Raw genomic sequence first — 27,576 nt, forward strand, 5'->3', positions numbered from 1 at the left:
CCATGACTTTTGAAAGTGATGCAACTTACGATTTTCATTAAAAATCAAACAAAAGTAAAATTTACCTACCTAACTTAAAAATTGAAGAGAAATGGAGGAATTGAAATTCACCTGTCTTCGCATATTTTCCATTTCCAGCTCGAGTTGTTTTTGTTGCTTTCGAAGATCCTTTTTCAGCAATCTCTCAGACGGTGATCCAACAAAAACGTTCCATTTTTCCATTGTCCATTCAGTAAGAAACTTTTCACGTTCTTCCTCTATTTCATTTTGCAATTTTTTCTCCTAATTTCACAATTAAAAATAAATTAAATTTGGTGCTAAAATACTAGTCAGATTATTTATAGAAAATTTTGGTAAAAATAGCTGTTATAAGTTAGTCCAGTTGGCACACTGCCCTAACCATTGGAATAACTTAAGAAGCAATAACTACTGAAAGCAAAATTTCTAATCTATGCTTCAGAAAGATCTTCCAAAAAAATACATTATAATTTCAATATATAATAAAAATTACTTCTGTAGTGTTTGTTTTTTTGGAAACATATTGAGACACTTTTGGAGTGCTATCTTTAAAAAACATCTCAAATATGTATCCGAAAACATGTTTCTGATTATTCATCTCAAAATTGCATCTCTTTATTGATGTATTTTAAACATGTTTCCATCTGTGTATCCCAAAAATATTTTCAGTGAAATATTTCTAATTTATTTCCAATGGTGTATCTCAAACATTTTTTTCCACCGATGAATCCCAAAAATATTATCAATGAGATACTTCTATTTCCAATGGTGTATCTCAAACATGTTTCCTCTCATACATTCTAAAGAAATATTGAAATTTTCGTCATTGTGTCTGCAAGTTATTTAGAAAAGTGCCATTGTGTTCCGTAAATACTGATACCCGGTGGAAGTATAACAGAGCGAATACATCAACAATCCTTTTAAAAATTCGTAAGATTTTGTCAAAGGGGACGTAGATAATTATCATTATTCGAGATCCCGCAATGAGATGAAAATATTTACCCCGACCTGCCCCAATTCAGGGCATACGGGTAAATGTTTATTAAAAACCAAATAAAAAACATTAAAGAACATAAAATACAAAAAGTGCATTAAATACATAAAATACAAAAATCATATGGCAACAGCCCGTAAACTTTGTGGGCGAGCAATACTCTTGAACAAAATTAGCTATCTACAATTGGTCAGAATATTAAATCTTTAAGAAAACTTGACAAATATATCTGGCATGTATGTCATGAAAAGTTCAGGTCAACAGACCCTAAAATATGGATTTAAAGCACAATTAAATTTAAAACGTCTGCAATATTAGAAGCAAAATAAAATATAAATTGCCATTCCAGGTCAACAGACCCTTATATTGAGGCAATCAAATGGCATAAAATTTAAAAACTAATCATAGGACAAATTGCCTATTAAGGAAACAATTAAACTAGTTACAAATAGTAAAATCAATAAAATAGTGTTGAAATAGTAAAAGTGGATTAAAATGGTGTGAATGACGAGGACAGTTCAAATCCAACGTAAGAACACCATGAGATTTAAAATTTTTAAAGTCACTAAAAGTCCAGTTTAAGGGATAGTCATCCTGGCTAAAAATCAAAATCGCCGAACCAGAGTCTCCGGTGATGAGGTAATTAAAGCGAGAAAATTAGAATTGCCTCTGGAGAAATGGAAACGCTGATCCATATGGTAGTTGGACGGCCAGAGTTAGTAAAAATTTACAGTGAGTTTAGTGCATCTTCCAAAGTTGTTTTGATAATGTCTATCCCGCAATGAGATATGGCTCCTGATAGATCACTGGAGTCTAGCATCACTGAAAATGGTCACTAAACCAGTTAATAACATTTTATTTCAACCTGCGAAGGGACCGTGAGGGCGTGGTATCAATCCTCGATAAACTGTTCTACTGTAAAGCACGCGACTTCGTCGGGCTTCTAAAGACGGGTAGCCATACCCATTGCAGAGGATCAAAATTATAATTGCATCCTCCGTTATGTTTCCAAACCATTAATAGCCCATTTTACAGCTCTAGTACAGCGTTAATAAAGTACTACAACTACATTTAATATTTGAGATATTTATCTACTTTTTTGCTTCTTTTGGTAAAGGATGTTTAAAATACATATTAAAGGTGATCATTGCGATAAATACTGTATTCTGTAAAAATTAAGCCTATTGAAAATATTACCTAAAAATAATTTATTAGGGAATAAACTAAAAATGAAATGTTTAATAAAGTTAATTTTTTCTGATCTCCAACTGAAACAGATTTTTTTTAATACTGAAACAAAATATATTGGAGGTTCCATCAAAATTTCAATACATAACTGACTCGCATATACTTTTCTGAAGTTCGGAAGAAACACCAAGTCTCTATAATTATCCAGAAGTCCCGACATAAAATATGCTGCTCTTTGAAGTAAGCTATAAAGCTATTAAAAAAAAGTTTGAAAACTTCAATACACACTTACGTTTTGAATAGCAGATTTGATATGAAGTAAGCGTTCTTTGTAACTTTGATAGCGATCTCTAAATCTTGCAGTTGAATCTTTGATATCCTTCTCCTTTTCGGCAATCAAGTGTTTGTAATGTTCCTCCGTGCGTTCTCTTTCATCTGAAGTTCTCTGATAGAAATCTTTCGCTTCAGAGATTTTCTTTAGAAAATGATCTTCTGAAAATATGTAATTAGATACACGTGGTGTTAACTTTGAATATTCTAAAATTAATTTGAACTGATGCAAAATTGTAAAGAGCATCTACGCTAAAAAATAAATGTATAAGGGGAGATCCTAACCAATTGTTCCAAAAACGACTTTTAGTTTTAAAAAACTTAACTTAAAGAACACGGAGAGATACAAATATGTACATTTTTCTGCATTCTGCCTAGGAGATTAAATGTTATTTTCATTTACTTTCGTTTCGAGATTAGTTGTACATTTCGCCAGCGCATGGACAAAAAAAATTCTTCTAAGACTTGCATACTGTTGGGCAACTACATTTCTTGTAGAAAATAAATCCTAATTCTGGTTAATAGAACCAAATTAAACGATATTTGAACCATTAATTTTGTAATTTTTAAGCTCATACGGTAACGGTTAGACGGAAATTCCTGTTTTCAAAATTATAGCTCTCATTACTACACATTTAGTAAAAAGTACTAAATTAGAAAATAAATTTTATCGATTAAGTGATGCTATGCTCTAAGACATCAATATAAAATAATCAAAATTAACCACATTTACCAAATCATTTACAAATTATTATGAAATATGGTTTCACTATGAAGCCATATTTCATTGCTTATTTTGCCAAAATCATTACCAAAGCGCTTTGGTAAAAATTACCAAACTCTTTGGTGCTCCCATAAAGTCAAAACCACCATATTCTGAATTTACCATATTCTGGTAGTTTTTACCATAATTTTTCTCGTCACAATTGACGTTCCTAGCTGGACAAATATGAAGCAATGTCTTTTGCCGTATATTAGATCCAAGTTGATAACAGCTGAAATGGGTCAACTTGTATACATTGCACTTAAATCCTTTTTTTTCATTTAAATTGTTAGAAAGTACTTAAAACAAATGCTTTATTTGTTTTAAGTACTTTCTAACAATTTAAGATATAGTAACATTGGTGCATTCATTGGTGTAAACTGTTGCAACAGAATAACAATACAAAATCGAACCTGAAATCTGAATTGCATATACGCTAACAACCATAATTTAACGAATAAATTATGACACGAAATTTCCTTTTGCGATACTTGAATAGTCAATTCGTGAAAACAAAAAGTATGAGATTAATTTTTTTTATTTTTTTTAGTGATATGACAACAGGCGTAAACCCTATTTGAGCAAAAAATTTCCTACAAATCGAAGTGTCGCAAAAAGGTAGAAAATATGGTTAGGGTCACAGTTAACGTATGAAAATAACAAAAACTACTCAAAATCTCTCTAATGTTTTCAAAGCTACTCGAAAACGTTGCAACGCATCTAAGGAATTATTTGTTAGTTCACCTTTGATTTTTGTCGTTACCGTACCGCAAAATATATATAGAAGTAAGTCCATGACCTAAAACGAATATGTCTTTAGGCAGAAAAGAAAAATTCAAGTGAAAAAATTGTTTTTGGTAAAAATACTTCTTTACTTCTAAAAGATAGTTTAAACAATTGTGAAAAGCTTTTTATTTTTATAAAATTACTTTTCTTTTGAAAAAACACTTCATTTGCTTTTTTAAAATGCTTCCAAACTTTTTAAAAAACACTTCATTTCTTTCCTAAAAATGCTCATTTTTTACTTTTGTAAAAATAATATTTTATTTTTTAAGGAAATTATTCACTACTTTCATTTAAAAAAAAATCTTTTTTTTACTTTTGTAAACTTAATTACTTTGCTTATTATTGGAGTACTTACTTGTTAATATATGAGCAAGTTGGAGACTATCTTATATATATTATGTACGTTGAAGTTCAATTAAGTAACTAAGTAACTTTATTTAACTTTATAGTATTAACTTTTTTAATTTCCTTTAAGTAACTTACAGTTATTCCACAGTACTTATGTTGTCATTACACTATTTCAAACTGGTGTAAAAAAGCCCAAATAAACTTTTAAAAGTTTCTTACACACCTTTTTCTTCTATTTCTCTTTTGACTGCATTGATTTTCTCTTGAAGAGTAGACTCTTGTAGTAATTGAATACTTTTTAATTCCTCTAGAAGATTCTGAAAATTTTAAACAATGTAAACAATTTTCACAGATTGTTGTATTTATATAATTTTCAAATTACTTTTGATTTTTCATATAGTTATCAAAGCTTCACTACTTTTCAAGAATTATTATTTAAAATTTTAAAAAACAAAAAATATATTGTTCCAGTTTTACCCTTAGTATAGACTTTCAAATAAAAGAGTGATCAGTAATTGATAAATTGTTTTAAAACATTGTTTCACTCATTGTTCACACATTGTTAACTCATAGGTGCAAAGTTTGAAATTTAAAAAAAATACTATTACAATTAGGCCATTAACGAAACAGTAGAGACACTAACTTTTAAAGAACGTTTGATATAAATAAGCTTAAAAATTTGTCTCACACGTAAAAAAGATTAACCGTTTAACATTAAAAAGAATACGAATATAAGTGAAATAGAAATACAACAGGGAACTAACTCATTAAATTAGAGATGAATGATATTTTAATTGTCTCATAGATGAAATGATTTAGTGTTAGAAATTTAAGAGAATATGAGTATTACTAAGAGTATGCGCACAGCATTGCACTGCTAGAAACCTTTCGGAAAAAATGAATTAATAACAATTTATTTAATAGTTATTTTACCATATTATACCAAACCAGGCAAATAACCATGTAACACGGAAATATTTAAACTGATAACTTAAAGAATAATTGCTTTTTGACTGTTTCCACCTAATGCCGTTAAATAACCAGATTTATATCGGCATCAACTACCCTACAAAAATTATGAATAGAAATCAATAAAAAGATTTGTTGATATCAATAGAATCTTATTGGTCTGTACTTGTTTCTATTCACATTTCGACTGATGCAAACTGACATCAGTAATGTACTGGTATCAATAGGTATTGGTCAGTAGGGTATTCTATTGGTCTGCACTATTTTCGTTTGTACTTCAACTGATATTAATTGGCATCAATAGCATTCTTGTGTCAATAGATATTAGTCAGTAGGTATTCTATTTATTTGTACTTGTTTCCATTCAACTTATATCAACTGGCATCAGTAGTGTATTTGTATTAATAGAGACTGATCAAAATCTTCCATCATCGTACACCTAATACAACAGCGGATGCTTAATAATCTTATAGTAATAAGTGTGCAGTAGACAAATTGTGCAGCCACTTTGTTCCTTGCAGCTGGGTACATACTTTAATCGAGAGGTTCAATCTGTCAATCTCATGACCAGCTAAACAAGGTGTTTTTTACGAAGTTAATACCATGCTATATGTAAATGGTTACAAAACGATTTATTTTTGCATTCAAGGTTTTTTAAAACAAAGCAGCTGTAAACTGTTTCAATAGTTTGAAAGCCGTAAATATTTTAAAGGTGAAGAAATGTTTTTTGACAATAAATTTTACGGTTAATTGGATAGACAGACTGCTGTCGAATATTTTAACGTTATTAATGAAAATTCTAACAGTGTGGTTTAGCCCATTTTTAAATAAATAAAAGATCAATAAATTTAAAATTTGTTTAAATTTGTTTCGCACTACTGTTTGACGTTTAATACTAAGGAAAATTCGAATATAATTAAGAGCATAAGTGCATAATTCGTATTATTTACTTTTAACTAAATTATAAATAAAGAAGTTACAAAATCTCCTTAAATTTTCATTATACTTTAGAAGGGTTTACAGTTTAAGGATATATGAGTAGGAGCACAAAAGTAAACTAACAAGCTTACATATGAATTGAAAAGCATTAAATTACGAAAACAAATTTGTCTCCCTTTTTAGAAAGTTGAATCTTTAAAATTTGCGAAAACATGTATGTAACTGAGGACATGAATTCAACTTAAAAATTGTTTCTCACGTGTAATCAACATAAAAATTACTAGGCGACTCTCATAATGCTCTTGTTTACATTGTGTATACGAAGAAATAAGGAATGTCTGATAATTTAATTGTAAAGCAATCAGTATCTCAAATTTTCAACGAAGTAAAATATACCTCAGAACAAGAAATTAATGCTACATGTGTTTCCTAGTTGCAAAGAAATTAAGTATTCCTAGTGAGAAAAAAATAAAGCAATTTGTATTTCATGTTAGAAAAGAAATAAAGAATGACTGATAATAAAACATGAAAGCTACTTGTATTTCTTATTTACAAAAAAATAAAATATGCCTTATAATCAGAAATTAAGGCTATTTGCATTTCATACTTTTAAGAAAATAAAGTACGCATGATAACAAAAAAATATATATCCTACTTGCAAAGAATTAAAGCATGCCTGATTATCAAAAACGAAAGCAATTTGAATTTCATTTTTACCAAGAAATAACAAATGTCTGATAATCAAAGGCTATAGGTACTTGTGTTAACTATTTATAAATAAATAAAATAAGCCTAATAATTAAAATTGTAAAGATATTTTATACATTTTTTCTATAAAGTAATAAAGTGTACTTCAAAATAAGGATATAAAGCTAAACTATGTAGAAAATATTGCTAAGTGTTTAGATGTATAATATTTTAGGAAAAGTCTTTTTACTCTTTCTAACCTTATAATAAGAAATCAATATTGAAACTTACAAAAATTTTATTAAATGCATAAAATGAAATACGGAAAAAATTCCTGATAAAATTACAGTCAAAAGTACTGACCTCCTGAATTCCGGTACATTTTACAGTAAAATCCATTTTTACCGAAAAAATATTACACCGTTAAATTTCATACCATTGTTCTTAGAGAAATATTTATTTATTACAGTAATACAGCAAATATTACTGTAAAAATTAAGATATATCTAGAATTTTTTTCCGTAAAATTTTACGTTAAAAGGTACTGGCACTCTTACCTACTTTCTACTATAATTTAATCTAGGTTTTCTTTACAGTGTAACTTGAAAATTTTTTTCTATTAAAACATAAAATACTTTTCGCTACATCTCTAATGCTATGTTAATTAATAAAATTTAATGATTTTTTTTCTTCTAAATTTTTATTCGGGAACAACTTAAGGAACAAACATGTTGAAATATATTAAATAAGTGTCTTAAAGATCAATGTTTAAGATAAACAAACAAATTTTAGAAACTTACATTAATAGTGTTTTTAAGTGACTCTTGAATATTTTTATGATTTTCAGCAACATGTTGCAGACTGGATTCATATGAATTCTCTTGTTCAATTAGTCGTTGCTCAGTAACTTCAGTTCGGGTGTTTAGTCTTGTTTCCAACTCAGAAATTTGTGTTACCTAAGATTTTGTAAATACTTATCATGCTAGAGATAATATTCTATATAGATTACAGATAATTTACTGCAACAGTTTATATTCATCTTAGATAGATAACACAGCTTTACGTATGGTAGTGGCTGAAGTCGAATTCTTGGCCAGAGATGGCGCCACTGGACAACAAGAATATTCGCACCCCCAATGCCTTAATGGTCTACGACAACAACAACAAGAACTCAGTTTTACGTATCGTCCTGAAAACTCCTGTAGGAAGGTTATATAGTAGCTGCGCATGCTCCTTTAATATTTGAATTATATTTTCAACTGCCTCGCTGTGAAATTTTTCTCATCAAAATAAATTTAAAAATGTAGTATTTTTTATTACATTTTTTAAATCTACATATATTTTAGAGATAAAATACACAAAAGTTTTTTGATAAAGAGGTTTTTCCTCAGAATGGAATTACATCATAAAAAAAGCTGTCGAAGAATTGATGTTGAAGAATAATCAAATAAGAGCGAAATTTGAAAATAAATCTTTAATAAAGTATGACGTTTTTTATAAAACGCATAGGTAAAATGTTTATACTCATGAAAATATGTAAAATAATTGGAAAGCATTTATTAGAAATGAAGTATAATATAAACTTAGAAACAATTATCTTCAATATACTAAAAATAAGAGTCAGAACTGCTCAGTGTAAAAATATTGAAATCTTGGAATACTTAGCGAGAGTGATAGCAGTGTGCACTTGTTCGACACCTGAGCAAGTGTACTTCAGGTGTGCACACACATTTGCTTCCGAACTTAGCGTACGGGAGCATGCATGATAATACATAAAATTGGAACATTACGCTAAGCTTAATGTTTGAAGAAAAACCCAACATTGAGACGTCATTCTTAGATATTTTCCCCTACTCTCTAAAAATACACAGGTTGTCCAAAGTAACTAAATAGGACTAAAATTTTATTAAACTTTATGCACAAAATAATAAGCCATTGTTAATCCCATCCCTCCTTTAATGTTGAGAATGATTAGTAAAATTTTGCAAATGATTCTAATTTTTTTTTTTTACATAAAAATTCATTTGTGATTCCTAATAAGAAGGTATTAATGATTTCATATTTAACAAGGATTATAAAAATGCATTATGTTTAGAGTGATTTAAACATTATTATCTTTCACTGCATCATTATATTTTTTATTAAAATGGCTTAATTTGTCTAGCGTTTTTTTTCAAGAAAGTATTACTTTTTTTAACTCCTTTGGTTCTCAAAGAATGAAAATGTAACTACTATTTATGAATGATGTATTGTAATTTCACAAGTGTGAAATGAATAATACTCATTACTTAAAATAAATATATATAAGAGAATTCTTGTTATTAAATGAAAATTTTAAGAACATGTATATTACATTCACATTTAAACACAAACAAAAACTGTTTTAAAAAAATCAAAGAACTAGAATTTGATGATTTCTGAACCACCTTTCTCAAAAGTAATTCGTCAGATTTCTATATCTTTTTTATTTTACTATTATCGTTTTTATTTTTTATCTCTAGCTTAAATAATAATTTATCTGTCCCTAATGTGTATACTTTATTGCATATTAAGAGCGATGAATATGGAACATAACTATTTTCTAGCAGAATGCGTGGAGAACATTATAAACGCCATAAAATTTGCCTTTATTGTATTCGCATAAATCCAATTTAATTTTTTTTCCACACAGCTACTATTGGATTTAAATATGTCTATGAGAAGCTTGTTTCTGATTATCTAGAATTCTTTCAAATCTAACCAGAAATAGTGTATTAATTAAATAATCCCAGGTAAAAGCTTCATGATATTACTTGATTAATAATTTCATTCACTTCAAAAATATACAAATTAAAAACAACAGTCGACATATTTCAATCACTCGAAAACATGCTCCCATTTTCAAGACTTGCCTGTCGTGAATCAAAAGATACGAAAGTTATTTCAAACACAAAGAATAAAATTTCGAACGACAAATGGAAAAATAAAGGTAAGAAAGAGAATAAGAAATTTTGACAATACCAAAATTATTTTTACCCCAGTCACGTCAGCTCATCTTGATGATCTGGAATACTGTTTTATTCATATGAGTGTTGCTTTCCTAGTTAACTACACTAGCAAGGTCTATTATATGGAAATGCATTTTCCCCTGATTTGCCTCTCTCGATCATTGTGGTTTTTCTTGTTCTTTTTTTTTTGCTCCATCTTTTTTTCTATCCTTCTAGTTTTGTTTCTAACCTTTATTTTTCCATTTTTCGTTTACAACTTTACGTTTTACATTTGAAATCACTTCAGTTTCTTCTCATTCACGTCTGGCAAGTCTTGAAAAAGGGTGCCTGTTTTGAAGCGTTTAAGACATGTCCATTGATGTATATTTTTGAATTATTAGTCTATATTTAAAAACTCGTTTCTAGTATTTCCTTTAGATAGCTCTTCTATCTTAGACATTATTTTAAGCTTAAAACATAGTATATTTTTGCATCAAGTCAAATAATTCAAACAGGTTAGGAAAAAGTTTTAAAAAGCAACACATTACCAGTTTCTTATGCTCATCCACTCGTACTAAAATTGTATCATCTTGCACAGATCCAGAAATATTTTCATTATCAGCATCTGTCCAAAAACTTATGGTTCCATCAATCCCAACTGCTACAAATACATCTATATCGTGATGGGCAGATATCTGTGGTGAGAATATAATACTAAGTCCCAAATTAATAGTATGAAAAATAGTAAGTTTTAAAAAATCTATAAGTAAACAAATGTCTCGTTTCATAACACTGCTTCAAAACCACATATCGCTGATTTTCATTGCTTTGAAGTCTTGAAGAAAATTCCATAGACGTTCTAAAAATTATGCAATGTTATTTCTCATGATCTAAGAAAGTGACCCTTTTATTTTCTACATTTTTTAAAAAATATTGTGCTGTCAAATAATACTATACTATATCATCAAAATTTTGTTAAGCTCAAAAAGCATTAAGAAAACGAAAATAAATAGTTTAATTTAAAATCCAAATTGGCACGGTGGATTTAAAGTCCAAATCCATGGGTAGAAAACTCCTAACATAGCCCCGCAGGAAAAAGTGGCTTTGTTTGAGTTACAACTATACAAGGAAAATAAAATTACATTAATAATATTAATAACTCATTAAATCTCACAAAGACAATAAATAATGAACTAAAAACAAAATTTTAAAAACTGAGTTTTGAATGCAGAGTAAAAAGAATAAAATAATTTTAGGTTTTTATACCTAAAACGAAAAACGTTTGTCACATCACTTTTGCAAAACGTGGAAGAGGATTTTTCGGTAGTGATAAAAGCTTATTGAGAAAATGATGAGAACCATTTTCTGTTTTCGTTTTATCTAGCAAAATAACTATTAGTTTTTCTTTTCAATTCAACTTGGAAAATGTGATATTTTAAATTTTTATTTAGCTTTACTCTTTATTATTCCTTAATTTTTGTATCTGTTTGCTTGTGTTATGATGTGTTTGAGTTCAATGTTTTGAGTTCAATTTTGCTTGTTGAAATTTTTTTGTCATCAAAAATAGATCTATAATTGATATTTGAGCTCTCTAGGTTGTCGTTAAGTGTTCGGACTTGAGATTGATGATTATTTTCATTTAGCAATAGCATTGCAATAAACTCTGCTTGTACATGTCTGCTTATATATCATTGCAATAACTATTGAAACTTGTGTTATCGTTCATTTAAAATATAAACACTCTAGTTAGTTAGACAGTGGGTAAATTTTTTTATTGATGATTAGTTTCTTTTTTCATAATATGTTGATAAACTTTACTTCTAGCTGTCATGAAACTGTTTCAACTCGCCTTTTCATAAGACTCCCTGACCTTTGATTAGTCTATTTCGTTGGAAAATTGCGGATAGTTTGATTACAATCTCAAAAACATGAAAAAGTGTATTGATAGAAACGTTGTGACTAACAATCTCAAAAGACTTACATGAATAATTTTTCCTAAATGGCAACGTCTTTCAAAAATTATTTTGTCTAACTGCAATTCCAAAACTCTGAGTACACCTTCCTTTGAGCCAGTCACAATCTTACTTTTCCATACAATCATGGCAGTAACAACCGAGGGCAAAGTGATTTCCTTCTCCACCTAAATTTATTTTTAATCATGAAAAAATTAATTCAACGAAAAACTTAGTGAATCAAACTAATTGCACAAAAACATTTTGATACATTGTTGATTTTGTACTCATCTGTTAGGTGCATACCAAACGGAAATCGAAGAAATGTCTCCAAGATTAAAAGTTGACAAGAACATAATTCTTTGCATAGATTATTTTACCTTTATTCCATTTAAATTTAAGTTCATAATTTAAAAGATATTGAAAAATATCGAATTTACGAAAAGTATTAGCACAATAAGCAATGTCAAACTATGTTGTCCATCTTAGCTTTAAATATATAACATTTGTGTGATATTCTTCTCAACCTAGCTACTGTTTTGGTGAGAGCAAATGATCGCTGAATGGAATTGTGCCAATAATTGGTAAATTTCAAAGAGCTGAAATGCAGAAGAGAGAATGTAGGCAATGATCCTACAAAACTAATTAAACTCTACACCTAAAATTAATGATCCAAAATATGTTTTCGTTTTCTTTTTCAATTTCATTATAAAATAGTTTTCAAATGTTTTTTACATTCGCATTTTGGAGACAGTACTTGACTGCTTATAATATTTTACAAATTAAAATGGAAGTATTTTGAAAAAAGTTTTTTTCTAGAACTGAAGAGAATTGACGAAATCTATATCGTCAACGGTGTAAAAAATATGATCCACATCAGATTTGGTGCTAAATGTACATTTCCGTAGGCGTGTAATTTTAAATCGATTCCGGAAGACAGGGTTTAAACAGTTGGGCAAAATCAACGTTGTGGAAGACTTTTTGAGAGAAATACCCTCGCTTTTGTGTTGCATGACGCCCGGTGGCTGAGCGGTAGCGTTTCGCGCTGTCATGCCACAGGTCCCTGGTTCGATCCTCGGGCCAGGCAAGGTTGACTCAGCCTTTCATTCCTTCAGTGGGTCGATAAATGAGTACCAAGCATGCTTGGGAACTAAACACTGGGGGTTACGCGTTCGGCTGACCACCTGACCGGAACATCTGCTCCTGCACCCCAGAGCCCAAGGTCAAGAAAACTGAGATGGGCACAGTAGGCCTTGGCCCTCTATGGGCTGTCGCGCCACTGAGTTTAGTTTTTGTGTTGCATGGTGAGGAAACCAAAGTTAACCCGATATCAAGAAGACTTTAAACCATCTTCTGTTTCTCCCATTGGGAAAATAGTTCGTCAACATTAGTCAGTTAAAGCTATGAGCAGTATACGAGTCAACCAACCATCTCTTGAAGATATTTTGGCCACTTTCTGCGTGAATGAATGAGCACATCCCTTTAACTTCATTGTGATCCGATTCTGCTATGTTAAAAAATCATAACTTTATTTACAATTTAGTAATCTATCCAGCACTTTTTTCTCTGAAACACAAACATAATGTAATGTAAGAGTAACATTGTTCTAAGAAGCTTCCTAAGTTTCAATCATCTCTTTATTTTCGCTCATATGAACTACGTTTGTTCAATATGTGTATTGAATTTTATTTTGAAAAATTAACCAATTAAGACAAAAAAATCCATTTAAATTAGCACTCAGTTTAGATGAATATTCAAAACCAGTGTTATTTTATTGATATTTACTAACATAAACTTGTAACTCTACTTGAAGCATCAATTAAATCTGACTCCATTAAAGCACATGAATAACAACAAAAAAATTAATACTTCAAATAACTATTAAAAGCGACATAAGTAATAATTTTCATAACAAATAAAGAGGGAAATCTCTCTAAAATAATTGTGCATGCAGACTTTAAAAACACAATTGAATACTCTTAAACATTTAGAGAAATTTCATTTTCACATGATAGCACCTCCTTAGTTTACATTTTTTACATCTCAGAGAGACGTTACTACAGATATGAATGAAATAAAAATAAATAATAAATAGACGTAATGGTTAGTTAATATAGAAAATTCTATTCGACCCGAAGTTATGTTACATTTAGCAAAGGAAAGAGTAGTAATTTTTATGTGGACTAAAGCAGAAAACAAAGTGAATAAAACACAAATGAAAATACATAAATTGACATACTATAGTTTGAGTTCTATTGAAGAACCTGAAACTATAGTGTGTCAACTTATGTATTTTAATTTGTGCTTTATTCACGTTGTTTTTTTTTGCTGTTGTTTTTTTGTTTTGTTTTAGTTATGATATTTGAAATGGCCGCTCTTAAATGTATATATTTTTTTTCAAATCCTTTTCAAAACGGAATACACAATAGTCATAAAAGAATACACAATACGGTCTAATATTTCAGGGTTTTTTTTTAATTTAAACTAAACACTAAACAAAATAGAGCAGAACGCAAAAAAACCTGTTTGATTTCCGAAAGAAACAGAAAAAGATTTATTATTAGAAATACCTAAAAAGCTTTCTATAAATATCGCATGATATTAGAACTCACTATGCTTAATTTTGATGATTAAGAGTTATTACCCCGTCTTCTACTACTACCCGGTACTAATGTTTCTTAAGTTATGATATAACTGTCCACATAATAAAGTGTATTTCAGATTAAATCTGAGTGTTTAAATTGACTAACATTGGTTACACCTAAATTTAAATGGAAACATTAGAATTTTTTTCAGACTTTAAAAAACTTATCAGGATCTTTCACGCTTGTCTCAAAACGTTATGCATATTCGCTATGCATATTCAACTTTTAAACGCAATAGTCGACGCATTTGTCGTAGCATACGTTTAGTTCAAATTTAAGAATGCATATTGAAATTTAATGAGCTTATTAAAGTTTGACGAATTCAATAGATAAATATTACAAATTGATATTAAACCAAACTATAAAGTTCAACTATAAGGCTATACGAGTTCATTAAATGCTTATTCAAAATCCATTTTAAGAATTAGATATGCCGTTATTAATTACCTGATATTTATCATTAAATTTTATAAATTTTCTGTCAGAAGTAGAAATAAATATATCATTCTGGCATACTGCCATAGCCTCAATAGGGGAACTATCATTATTCTTGTACTTCCAAACTATTTCTACACTTGGCACTTTCCACTCCCTAAGCATTCCATTCTCATCTGCAGTCAAAATATGGTAATCGTCTCTCCATATAACTTTTACTATCTGTTAAAAGAAATGAAGTGTAAAAAGATTGTTAAAAGAAGAACTCACAGTGTTATGGTTCAACTTAGTGCATTATTAAAATCAAAAGAAATTTATATCATACTGCCGAAACAAATTGTACAATGATAAAATTATTATTATTATTATTATTTCATTTATATATATATATATATATATATATATATATATATATATATATATATATATATATATATATATATATATATATATATATATATATATATATATATATATATATATATATATATATATATATATATATATATATATATATATATATATATATATATATATATATATATATATATATATATATATATATATATATACAAACTTGCATATATATATATATATATATATATATATATATATATATATATATATATATATATATATATATATATACAAACTTGCATATATATATAAAATGTGTATACAGCAAACTTGCATACATTTTGCAAACATACTATTTGTTTTGAAACTTAAAATTTTGAAAATGATTAAAACATTGAAGAAAAATGCTAAAACATAAACATTTTTAAGAATTTTATTTTTAAAAAAAGTCAGAATAAAGTCGGAAATTAATGTCGATACTTACATACATAGTTCTTTTATAGTCATTTCATAAATATCAATACGATCATGTTACTGTAAAAGACCGGAATCATTGAATACAGATATTCACATAGTTCCTTTGTAAACATCGGAAATGAATCCTAAGTTTATCTTAGTTGAAAAAATGTTTCTCAAATTTTCACTATTAAAACACTCTATTCACCATTATATGATGACAAGGTATAAAGGGAGAAATTACTATATAACAAATTTTGTCTAAAATGCACCATTAGTGTATGCCGAATGTCGACATTTGTCATTGTAAATGGGAAGCAATTTATTTAACAAATATGTTGATCATTCAATAGATTTCGTGGGGAAAAAACATATTAAAATCAGTTCTATAAACGTGATATTTATAGATGTAAGTGAGAAACGATGATATTTAGCAAATATTTTGATCATTCAATACATTTCGTGGGAACAGACATATTAAAGTCAGTTGTTTAAAAGTGATACTGAATGTTGATGGGAGTGCTGATGAGCAAACATTTTGATCATTCAATAAATTTTCTGAGAACTGACATGATAGTATCAGGTTTTTAAAAATATTCACAGAAACAACCTAACTGATTGATTTCAGATTTTAGATATTAGGATTTAAAAAAACGTTAGATGCTGTACATTTTCATGTCAGAAGACGTCTGCGTATGAGCAAGTCTGCCAAGTTTGCATACAAAATTGTTTGAGATGAGAGAAAAGATGATGGTTTGTTTTGTTTTCTGTGTAAAGGCTCACTTTATATGTCAGAAACATTACCACAACTCAAAGTAGAATCATTCAAGGGTTGTGAATTCTGCAGTTCGAAACGAAAATTTTATACTTTTTTGGTACTGGTAATACTGGTAGTAAATTTTTAATTTACTAGTAAGCATAAAGCACCCTAAACTAATGTTTTGCCTCGAAAAAATATATATTTCATCATGTTCTTTCAACCCGTAATCCTTGTATTTTTTCATAAAAATAAAATTTATCCCATAGAATAAAATCTTTCAAACTAAACTATGCATAATAATACAGAGAGACTCTTAAGTTTGATTTTCGAAACCTTTAAAGTATTTTCAGTAATATATTTAGTATTTTAAAACATTGGAGTGGCTTAAAAAGAACTTAAATACTTTTGCTAAGAGCTATTAATACCATTAAGGGTCCCATTCTGAAAACTGAAGGATTCCACTTCCTCCATGTTTACCGATGGAGATATCCAGAATTGACTTATTAAATTAACTAAATATTATGCTTGAATATTTTTAAAATTTACTTAAATCTGTTTTCTAGTGAATTTAGCTTCCGAATGTTAAATTTTGAGTTAGTAAAATACTGGGTAGTTGTAACTTTGATATGGCCATAGAAAAAACTACTGGACAAAGTTTTATCGAACTTGGTAATAGCTTAAAAGAGGTCATCATAATTTATTTCCCATCAAGAAAGTTTAAAAACTCACCACCAGGTGAAAGAATGGTGCGGTATGCAATATTACTAAATGAAAGAAAGGTCGAAATTTAGCTTAACTTACTGTTGCACCTGGAAAGGGCAGGAAATCTGCTTTTGTGGAAGCCGAAAAGGTTGTTGTGTTGATAATGCGGTATAAAGAAAATGGGGATTTTGAAAGATGCGATACACCGACTTGTTCAAACATTCCTCCTGTTATGCTAAGAGTTACTGTTGAGAATGCAGCAATATGATTTAACTTGCTTTCGGGAAATGGTGAACACCACTTTGAAAATGCTTTAAAAGACGTTTTACAAACGACTAAACACATTTTAAACCGATGTCTTTCATCCTTATATCGTTTTACAATATTCCATTCAATGTCATTTCCTCCTGGTGGCGAGTTTTTCAACCTATTTTCTTCTTGCCGGAAAATAAATTCCCATGACCTTCTTAAAACTATTACTTAGTTTAATAACATTTGGTCCACTAATTTTTCTTTTATGAATATTTCGAAGTGGAACTTTTAATTATAGCCACCCTGTATTTTAAAGAACTTAAACTTCGTAAAACTTTAAATTTCAAATTGTTTTCAGAATACTTACAACTTCAAAAGGCAAAATTATTCAACTAAGTACATTATGACTCACATTAATGAATAATATGAAACAAACAAAAATACTATCAGTAACTTAAAAAATAACGAAATTCTGAATGTGTAATTCTCCGTTGGTTGACATGATAAAAGTAGAATCTTTTTTCTTGTCTGCTAGACAACCAAAAAAAAATAATTGAAGAGAAATAATTGAAAATAATAATTTTTAACAATAATGATAATTATAATAATTATTTTAAATAATAATGCGATCAATAAATTTAGAGATAATCGAAAACTCACCTTCGGCTCTAAATATTCAAATGTTACTAACTGATTGAAAGTAATACTATCATATAAGCTAATAGTATTGAGAGAAAATGCAGCTATATATCCACCAGTCGGAGAAAAGCAAACCTAAAATTTAAGGGAAAAATTCTTGATAGAATAAAAATCAGTTACATAAATTTGAAATTAACTTCCCACATTTTTGCAAAACTTTAATGGAAAACATGACGTTCCAAAAGTGTTTTATGCTTTAAACTGAGACAATTTTGTAAGATTATGTAGGAAATTATATTTTCAAGTGAAAATAATTTTTGCACCTGTCACTTTCTTGAGATAAATTATAAAGCTGACAATGCTTCTTAATCAAGAGATAATTGACTTCTTTATATTTCGCTTGACAGCAAACAAACGTAAAAACAAACATGATTTTAAAGACTGAAAAAGTTATCGGTTTTTGAAACAAACAAGATTACAGATTACAAACACGACTGTAATTATAATGAAAGTTGTAATCACGATTACAAGTAATTGGTTACTGCAATTGGTTGCTGTAATCACGATTACAGTGGTAATCAAAATTACGATGTGATGTAATCATGACTACAGCTAATTGGTTACTGTAATCAAAAGATGTAACCGATTGCATTTTTGCCCAACTGTAGTTTTCTGTCACAAAGGGATTTCGTACAAGCAAGGAAATAAATGAAAAAAAGTACCAAAGAGTACTTTTTTATTCATTTCCAATGATGGTACCAAAAAGTACCATTGTAATTGTTTCTGATGATTATTTTTTTTAACTCTGAATCGAATGGATTAAAATTAAAGTCGATAAAAATTGTTTCAAAGTCATAAAAGTGTTTAATCAAGAGTACTATTTTGTACTTTTACCTACCGACACGCCTGACTTTGCTGTAGAGACAAGTGAGACATTGTAATTTGCATATTTTTATGATAAATACATTAAGATAAAAATGAAATCAATCAATAAGACTTATAGGTTCGAAGCTATAAGACGCATATACAGGAATACATAAACAGGTATAAATCAAAAACTAAACGTTCTGTCAAACGCTTAAAAAAATAAGAGGAAAAAAGATGAATTACTTTGAATAACTTTGATCTAATGATTGGATTTTCGAGTACTAGAACTCAATATTAATAGTTTGAGTGAGTGACTTCAAAATTATGCTAATTAGGTAGTATTTATATGATTTTTTAAGTACGTATTTATATGATATTTTAAGGTACGAAATCAGACACAAAAAAAATATTTTTTCCGAATGAACATACCTTTTTTTCAACGGATTTTGATTTCTTATTTCCAAAATATAGGAGGTTTTCGCAATCTTCTAAATATGGCTCTAATAGTTTGGCCAGGAAAGCGATCGGAAGCTTAAACCACTTGATGTAAATTTTACATTTTACTAAAATTGCCATACCTCGAGAATTTTTATGTGAATAGAAAAATTTTAAATGAATATTTAATTGAAATTTGATTGAATGTTTAAAATTCAATTTCTCAGGAACTAATCGATTGATTTCGCTAAAAATTTGCATTTTGCCATTTAAAATTACATTTTTTAAATGAAAAATTTTACACCTTGCACTGCAAAAATATATCGACGATTATTAAACAAAATAATAAATTATTTTTAAAAATCATTTTTTGCAAGAAACTACCTTTGGCTAAACGAACTTTATAATTGCGTGTGGAAAAAATTTCAATTCGTTTCAAAATTTCTGGAGATATTGCGAAATTCATAAAAAGTAAAATTAAGATTAAGGAGTTCAAACTTTCGAACGCTCTCCTTACCTAACGATTAAAGCCATATTTCCCAGATTACAGCCACCCCCTTTTTTCAGAGTAAGGAGTCTAAATCAGTCGAAAAAAGATATGTTTATTCAGAGAAAGTACGGTTTTCGCGTATGATTTCGTAACTTAAAATATCGTCTACCCTAATTAAGTAGTATATTTAAATTAACTCTATCGAACCATTTACATTGGATCCTAGAACGTAAAAATACGATCATTAGATCAAAAGTTATACAGTTATTATAAGTATTATAAAATTTTTCTGCGCACTGTGCATAGCAAAGTAAGAACTCAGTTTTGAGATAAGCTATATACAGATATTTTACTTTGGAAAAATAAAAATATCTTAATCATTTTAAATACAAAGTTTACTACGTTTAGGTAATTAAACTTTATTTCTACAAACGAAATAAATATTCATTTTTTTATGTCTTTCATAATTCTCATTTGTAATTTCGAAAAAGTAGCATTAGAATAGGTTAATTCACTATAAAGAAAATAAAAATAGTACGCAACAAAAAAAACTGTAATTTAATGAGATAGTTCTAAATTTCGGGATAAAAGCATGAGATTAGGTTAATTACTGTAATAAGAATAAGAGCAGTGTTATGCAACAAAACGACCTTTAATTAACAGAGATAATTAAACATTAGACCATCTGGCCAAGCTATATTATATTATAGCTGTTGGAAACATTTATTAATTATGACATAAAGTTCTGTAAGTGTAAGAAAAATTATTTTCAGTCCAAATTGATATATCACCGCAACATGATATTTTCTCTATGGTAGATTTTGTCGATTCCATCCTATAAATATTAAAATGAACAAATTGGACCGATAGCGACATTTTAATAAATTTGAATAAATCAGCTTTAAAATTTATGAGTTCATAAAGATTATACCTTGCATAACTTATCCATAAGTTTAAATAAACTCGAAACGGGCTATAATTTCATATACAAACTTGCCATAAATAATTATCAGGGCTTTAGAACGAACAAATAGCTTAATAATTCTTAAAACTCGTCAATTTGGGGTGACATTTCTACCCAAAAGAAAAATCTTAAATAAATAATTCTATGTTTTATAATTTTTATGAGCCTAGTAAAAGCATTGAAGGTTTATCTTTTAAAATTTTAAAAATGTAGGTTACAAACTCTCTTTTAACAAAAATGTAGTTTTTTTCACATTGACTTGTCATTTTCATTAATCGCTTTAAAAGCGCAAGATAACGATATTTAAAACTTTATTTTAACGGTCATTCAATAACTATTACAAAACTTAAAGGTGCTTAAGCAACCATATTATTCATTAAAAGGCGTTAGTTAACTCGAAAATAGAGCATTTGAAAACCAATTATTTACGTTGAGGTTGCTCGTCGACTTCATGTTATCAAATGTATTTGAATTCTTCATTCAAGCCAAAAATACTTAATTGTCATTTCATACTTTCATCCATTGAGATGAAATGAAATATCTATTTAGAAATCGATTGCTGTTGAAGTTCATTTACGTCGCACTAGAGCTGCACAATGGGCTATTGGCGACGGTCTCGGAAACATTCCTGAGGATGATCCGAAGATATGTCATCACAATTTTGATCCTTTGCAAAGAGAATGATGCCCCGCTTCGGTAGCCCGAAGACCTGCACGCGAAGTCGAGCACTTTACGATAGAACTGCTTAACGAGGACTAATACAGCACACCCTCGGTCCCTACGCAGATTGATCCAAGTGGTCTCCCACCCGCAGGCTGACCGCAGCCAGTAATGCTTGATTTCGGTGATCTGCTGGGAACCGTGTCTTAACTATCAGTCCACTGCGGGACAAAATCGATTGAAATAAGAGTGTAGGGTAATATTTTTTCCCGAAAAATATTTTTTTTCAAAAATGGCACTTATAACCTTCAGTTCTTCTATTAATATAAACGAAACTAATTGAAAAAAAACTTTATAAGTATTTAAGAAAAAGGGACTTCAATGAAATGATACACAGTATCAGTTACAACAGTACAGTAATTAATTACGACAGCAATTGATTATAGATAATTACTGCTATATAGTCAATTACTTGTAATCACTATTAAAGGCAATTGTGACTACTAGTAATCGTGCTCTCTGATTAAGTTAATTGATGTTTAACTTAATTGAGTTTATCGTGCAGAATATTATAATACGCCATTCATCAAAAATTTTATTGTAATAAAAATATATATTGTAAAGAAACGGTTGTGTTACCACAGACATCTTTAGCTCCTTACGAAGGTTGACCTCCTGGAGTTTATCGTGCAGAATATTATAAGCACGCCATTCATCACCAAATCCAATTAAAACAATTGTACCCAGTGGATGAAGAGAGACGCATATTGGAACAGAATTTAGTTCGCTTCGATGATAAACAATCCTATAAAAACATTCGTTGTAATATTTTTACATAAAAAAAGGAAGTGTAAAAAAAGTATGTAAGGTTTTAAATTTTCTTGAGATTTATTTTCCTGAATAATATTCAATTTTTTTAACTAAACAATCTAAAGCACATGTGAATGTTTAATAAAAACGACATAAAAATATCAGAAACCCTCTTTTGTTCTCTTCACGGTAAAAACATCTGAACAACAAAAATAGTGGTAACTAAATCTGACAATTATTCGCCTTTAAACTTCTAATAATGGTCCAAAAGCATGTGTTATTCAATGAAAATGTGCCCAACCATCACTTCCCACAAGACTTGAGTTACTTTTTTTAAATATGTGCTAATTACTCTCCACGTTTACGGAGCCCCGAAAAACACTACATTCTTCACCAGCAAGGTTGGTGCACACTTTATCAGTTATTGATATTAAGTTTTAACTGCACGTGTTCCCTTTGAAGTTTGTAAGAATGCTTGATTTGGTATTAACTTGAAATTAAGTCATCATTCAAACCCTTTTTAGAGTTTTTCAATACTAAATTCGGATAGGTATTACACCACAATCTTTGCAGTATAGTGCGAGCATGGATGGTGTTTGAAAAAATTTCCTTAACTAAGTTTTTAAGTTCATCATTGATGTGTGTTGTTTTTAGTTTAATGCGATTGAATACTTTGTTATGCTTTAGATATTACTAGGAGGCTCCGCCCCCTGCTCGCTAAAGCTCGCCAACCCCCGAGAATTGCTACGCAATCCTATGTGGTTCACGCCGTGAACCATGGCTAGCTGCGCTCGCCAATGAACACAATGTTCTAGCACAAAGACATAATATATTATCATCAAAGACATAGTATTTTATCATCAAAGGCATAGTATTGTACTCATGTAGAAGAATTCTACCAATGTTCTTATTGGCTTTTAAAAAAGTATATTAGCTATTTAGATTGTACATGGTGAAAAAATCAAAACATTAGCTAAATAAGAAACATATTAGCAAAATAAATTATCAAGTATTGCTTCACTAATATTCTGCATTTTAAAGCGTGAAAATTCAATGCATAAATAAACGCGAAATATAAAAAAATTCAATGCATTCAATACAAACACTTAAACGTTTTTTAGACGTGCTCCCAGTAGAAATATATCAATTCAACAGCGGCCTTTTAAAGCATTCTCACTTCAATTAATTAATTAATTCCTAATTGGGTATACTATAGCCTGCGTCACAGGTTGTGTTATTCCTACTAAATTTAACCCATGAACGGCATTTTCTGCGAGCCTAACTTCAAGCTACAAATAAACAAACGAAGTGTTTGATCGTTTAAATAGCTGCTCGACAGATTTTATTGCATTATAAAGAAAAGTAATTGATATTCGATTTTTGATTAATAATTGATTTATGTGGATAGTGGCATTTATGTGGATAGTGGCATAGAATTTAGCATTGGGTCATGGAACTTACTATCTATGGAACTATGGAACTATGAACTATTACATGGAACTTATTCCTACTAAGTGGAAGTAGTTGTGTTTTTTTTATATTATACCCAATTGAGTTTAAATTAAATATTGTCATGTTTTTAGTGCATGAATCTGAATTGAACAACCTGATAATGCTCACTCTGGTTATTGTAATCTGGTTGCTCACTACGTGCTCTTGCGCGCCAAATCCAATCAATTAAAAATGAAAACTGTTGCCAGAGCGAGAACAGAAATATCATCGGTTTTATTGATACATACATACGTACGTATTAGCGTTTTATATAATATAGATGCTTTTTTTCACAATATTATCTATAAACAACTATTGTTCAAGATCATAACAATAAGAGCTTACTTATTTAATAAATTTTGGTACCAACTTTACTATGACTTATTAAGATATCTAGATTCTTTTTTCTTGCTTGTTTGTTTGTTTTGAGTATTGTAAATTTGATCATCTTTGATGATATACATTAGTCACATATAAAATATTATAATAATAATAATGGTCTACTTTTAAATTTAAGTGATGTCTCATATAAGAACACTCTCTCGCATCCAATAATATTAATGATATATATCATTTATAATTAAATTTAAAATACTGAATATTAGTAAAATATTTTTGCCTTAAAAGAAACGGGAATTTTATATTTTAACCCAATGCAAGTTGCACGCATTTAAAAAACAAATTTTTTTTAATGGGTCACAGTATCTTTGCTAAAAAATTTTTAAAAAAACGTATAATCATTCTTTTTGTGGATGCTTTACATGCTCATTTAACTTTTAATCAATAATTTATCTTCAAACAATAATTAAATTGCTTAATTTTATTTAAATTTTTAAAAAAGTTGAAAAAAATTCAAAATTTTTAATTCTCTAAGGCTTTTTTATTTTTGCATATTTCTAAAAAATTTTTTTTTCTTAGTGCTTACAATATTCATCTTAACAATTTTGTGCATTCATTTGTTGATATATCAATTAGAATATTTTTATTGATTATTTTGTAAAAAAGTAGGCAAAAAATGTTTAAAATTCCTGTTAGGTATACATAACATGCTGTAAAAATTTTAATACCTCACAAAATGCTTATTCCATGCACAGTTTATATAAGTGTATTATACTTAAAATAAAAAAGCTTACTTCAAAGCTTTATCTTAAATAGAAAAAATTCCTTTGGGATTTAATTATGATTAAAACTAAAAATTATAATCCATGAGAAAAAGCACTTTAAAGTCTGTCTGCTGGGCAAGTTTATGTATTAGGACAATCTAAAATCATTCATAACTTTTTCAAAAATGTAGATAGAGAGATGGTTTTTTCAGTGCATTTGAAATAGTTTGAAGTTTTATTATAAGCAATAAGAAAATTTCGATATTTTTGTCATATTTTGGGTAATCTGACCACTTAATTGTTGCTTTGCCTGAAATATCTTAGCATAAAATGCGAATCTATACATAATAATAAAAGCGGCTGTGTGTGTGTGTGTGTGTGTCTGTAATCACAATATATCGCCCCAGAAGCCTCGCCCAGGCACGAAACTCGGCACATAATTGTGTTTTGACATAATGAAGAAGTATTTTTTTTCTTTTTCAAAAATTTGGATTAGTTATTTAGTTATCAGTCATTTTGTAAGTCTATGCTTTTCGTCTGCTTTTTCGTCTTCAAAGAGCCATATTCAAAAAACTATTAAAAAATGCATATACTTTTCCCCACTCTTATAAATGTATGCTAATGCGAACCTTACAATTGAAATATTAATTTTCGACAACTTAAACCAATAATATACGAAGGAATTAATAATTTAATTGTAAAGTTCGCATTAGTTTACATTTATTAAAGTGGAGAAAAGTTTAACTTTTGTATTAAAAATGTGGCAACATATTCGATACGTAAATAGAACGCTTCGCTTTGATATATTTGTTGCTGTTCATAATTGTTATAATAAGTTTTTCTTCTTCTTTCCACGCTCTATTTTTTTCTTAAGCGAAGACGATAATTTTTGTAGCGATATTGTAGTACTTTGTACAACTAAAAATTCTTTTCACAACACTTTAAAAATATTTACTTTATTTTCTTTATATATACAGAGAACAGTCGGCAAAGAATTCGATTAGGTTGAAAAACATTTCGCTAAAAAGGAACGAATTCCAAAAGAAAAAATAAACAACTTAAAGAATAAAAATGCTGATGCCAGCCAATTTTTTGAAAGTTAACTTAGAAATAACAAACCAAACGATGTTAAATAACAAACCAAACGATGTTAACAAAATGACGTAGAAAGCGCAACTAGATCAAAATTATACAAGCACAACTAGATCAAATTATAATACCTGAGTGCTTGACGTAACAGATATAGAAATAGAATTTGATACCATAAAAAATTATATAGAAATAAAAATTGATACCATAAAAAATTTATTCGTTTTCGTGTTCTTTTCATGTATTTGGCATTTTAGTTTTTTTTTTCTTAAGCGTTGTAGCTATATAATTTCAAACATCCTCAAGAGCTATAACACATCTGCAGCAGAACTAGATATGAAGACAAAATTGCAGGATAGGAACACTTTAATTGTCCACTAATCTTCAGATTTCCTGCTATGTTTTAAAAAACTTTATTTGTGAAAACCTTCAGCGTGGCGGACAGCTGGCCGCCTTAGGCGGCTAGTACATAATAAAAGTAATTTAATTCAAGGTCATAAAGAAACTTTAGAATTTTTTAACTTTTCAGACATGGTGGAATAACCCAATATCGTTTAACTAGGAATCTTAATATCTATAATCTTACATCTATGTATCCCAAATCCAAATATTATATCTAATCTTATAATTATATTATATGCCTTAAAAATCAATATCGAAGTATATCTAATTAATATTCTTACTCAATACTTTACTAAATTTAGAAACATTTACCCAGATACTTTATTAAATTTAGATAAGCTTACCCAGATACTGCATCAAATTTAGATATACCTACTCACCCATTTTGTCAAATTTAGATATACTTAGCCACATACTTTACCTAATTTAGACATATTTACCCAGAAAATATGTTTCTTATTATGATTGCAATTGAAGAGCAGGTAGCCTGAAGAGATAACTGCATTACTGTATCAGAGCAAACTATATTTTTGATGTGTTGTCGATCTAGAAGCAAACTGAATTCTTCTTCATATGGCTTTATCTGAAGAAGAACATTCCTTATTTATATAAATTATCACATTATTTTATAGTTGCCAATACCAAATTCAAAATCAGCTGAAGTTTTACAAATGAAAAACTTAGCTGAGAAAAAGCGCCGAAAAGGTAAACTTCAAATTAAATGCAGTTTTTATTTTATTATCATGCCAAGTAGATAATTTTCAGTCATGTATAAAACAGCAAAAGTAAAATTAATAAAAATCTTTAGGAGTCTTATATGCAGCAGTTCCTTTTTATATATTAGATGGAATTTTAAAACCAAATTTATCATAGTTCAGGATACAACTAATATCCTTCTTTTCAAGGCTTGGTTCTATAAAGCTTTAGCTTTAGAAAAATCTGAAGAAAAGAATGCTAAAAGCGTTAAAAAAAAACACTCTGTCAGAATTTTCATTCTAAAATTACTTTAAAATGTCCGTTAGCAATTTTCCCAACCAATTAACCGTAAAGTTTACGGTAAAGAACAATTTTTACGTTTA

The 27,576-nt window shown here is 28.8% G+C and overlaps 1 protein-coding gene across 1 annotated transcript in view; it reads right to left on the minus strand.

Moving 5' to 3' along the window:
* Positions 1-21,395, minus strand: part of LOC122269154 (uncharacterized) — a 37,117-nt gene extending 15,722 nt beyond the window's left edge. Inside the window, exons 1-9 of the mRNA XM_087152864.1 lie at positions 21,372-21,395; positions 18,208-18,321; positions 15,033-15,242; positions 11,970-12,128; positions 10,537-10,683; positions 7,823-7,978; positions 4,651-4,744; positions 2,493-2,692; positions 112-282 (exon numbers count right to left, since the gene is read on the minus strand). Of these exons, the coding sequence (XP_087008990.1) occupies positions 112-282; positions 2,493-2,692; positions 4,651-4,744; positions 7,823-7,978; positions 10,537-10,683; positions 11,970-12,128; positions 15,033-15,242; positions 18,208-18,321; positions 21,372-21,395 (1,275 nt within the window). The remainder of the gene's footprint in view (positions 1-111; positions 283-2,492; positions 2,693-4,650; positions 4,745-7,822; positions 7,979-10,536; positions 10,684-11,969; positions 12,129-15,032; positions 15,243-18,207; positions 18,322-21,371) is intronic.
* Positions 21,396-27,576: the final 6,181 nt, after the last annotated feature.

Source organism: Parasteatoda tepidariorum, chromosome 10 (genome assembly GCF_982258835.1).
Source record: "Parasteatoda tepidariorum strain Cologne lab strain chromosome 10, Ptep-v5.0, whole genome shotgun sequence".
Lineage (NCBI taxonomy): Eukaryota > Metazoa > Arthropoda > Arachnida > Araneae > Theridiidae > Parasteatoda > Parasteatoda tepidariorum.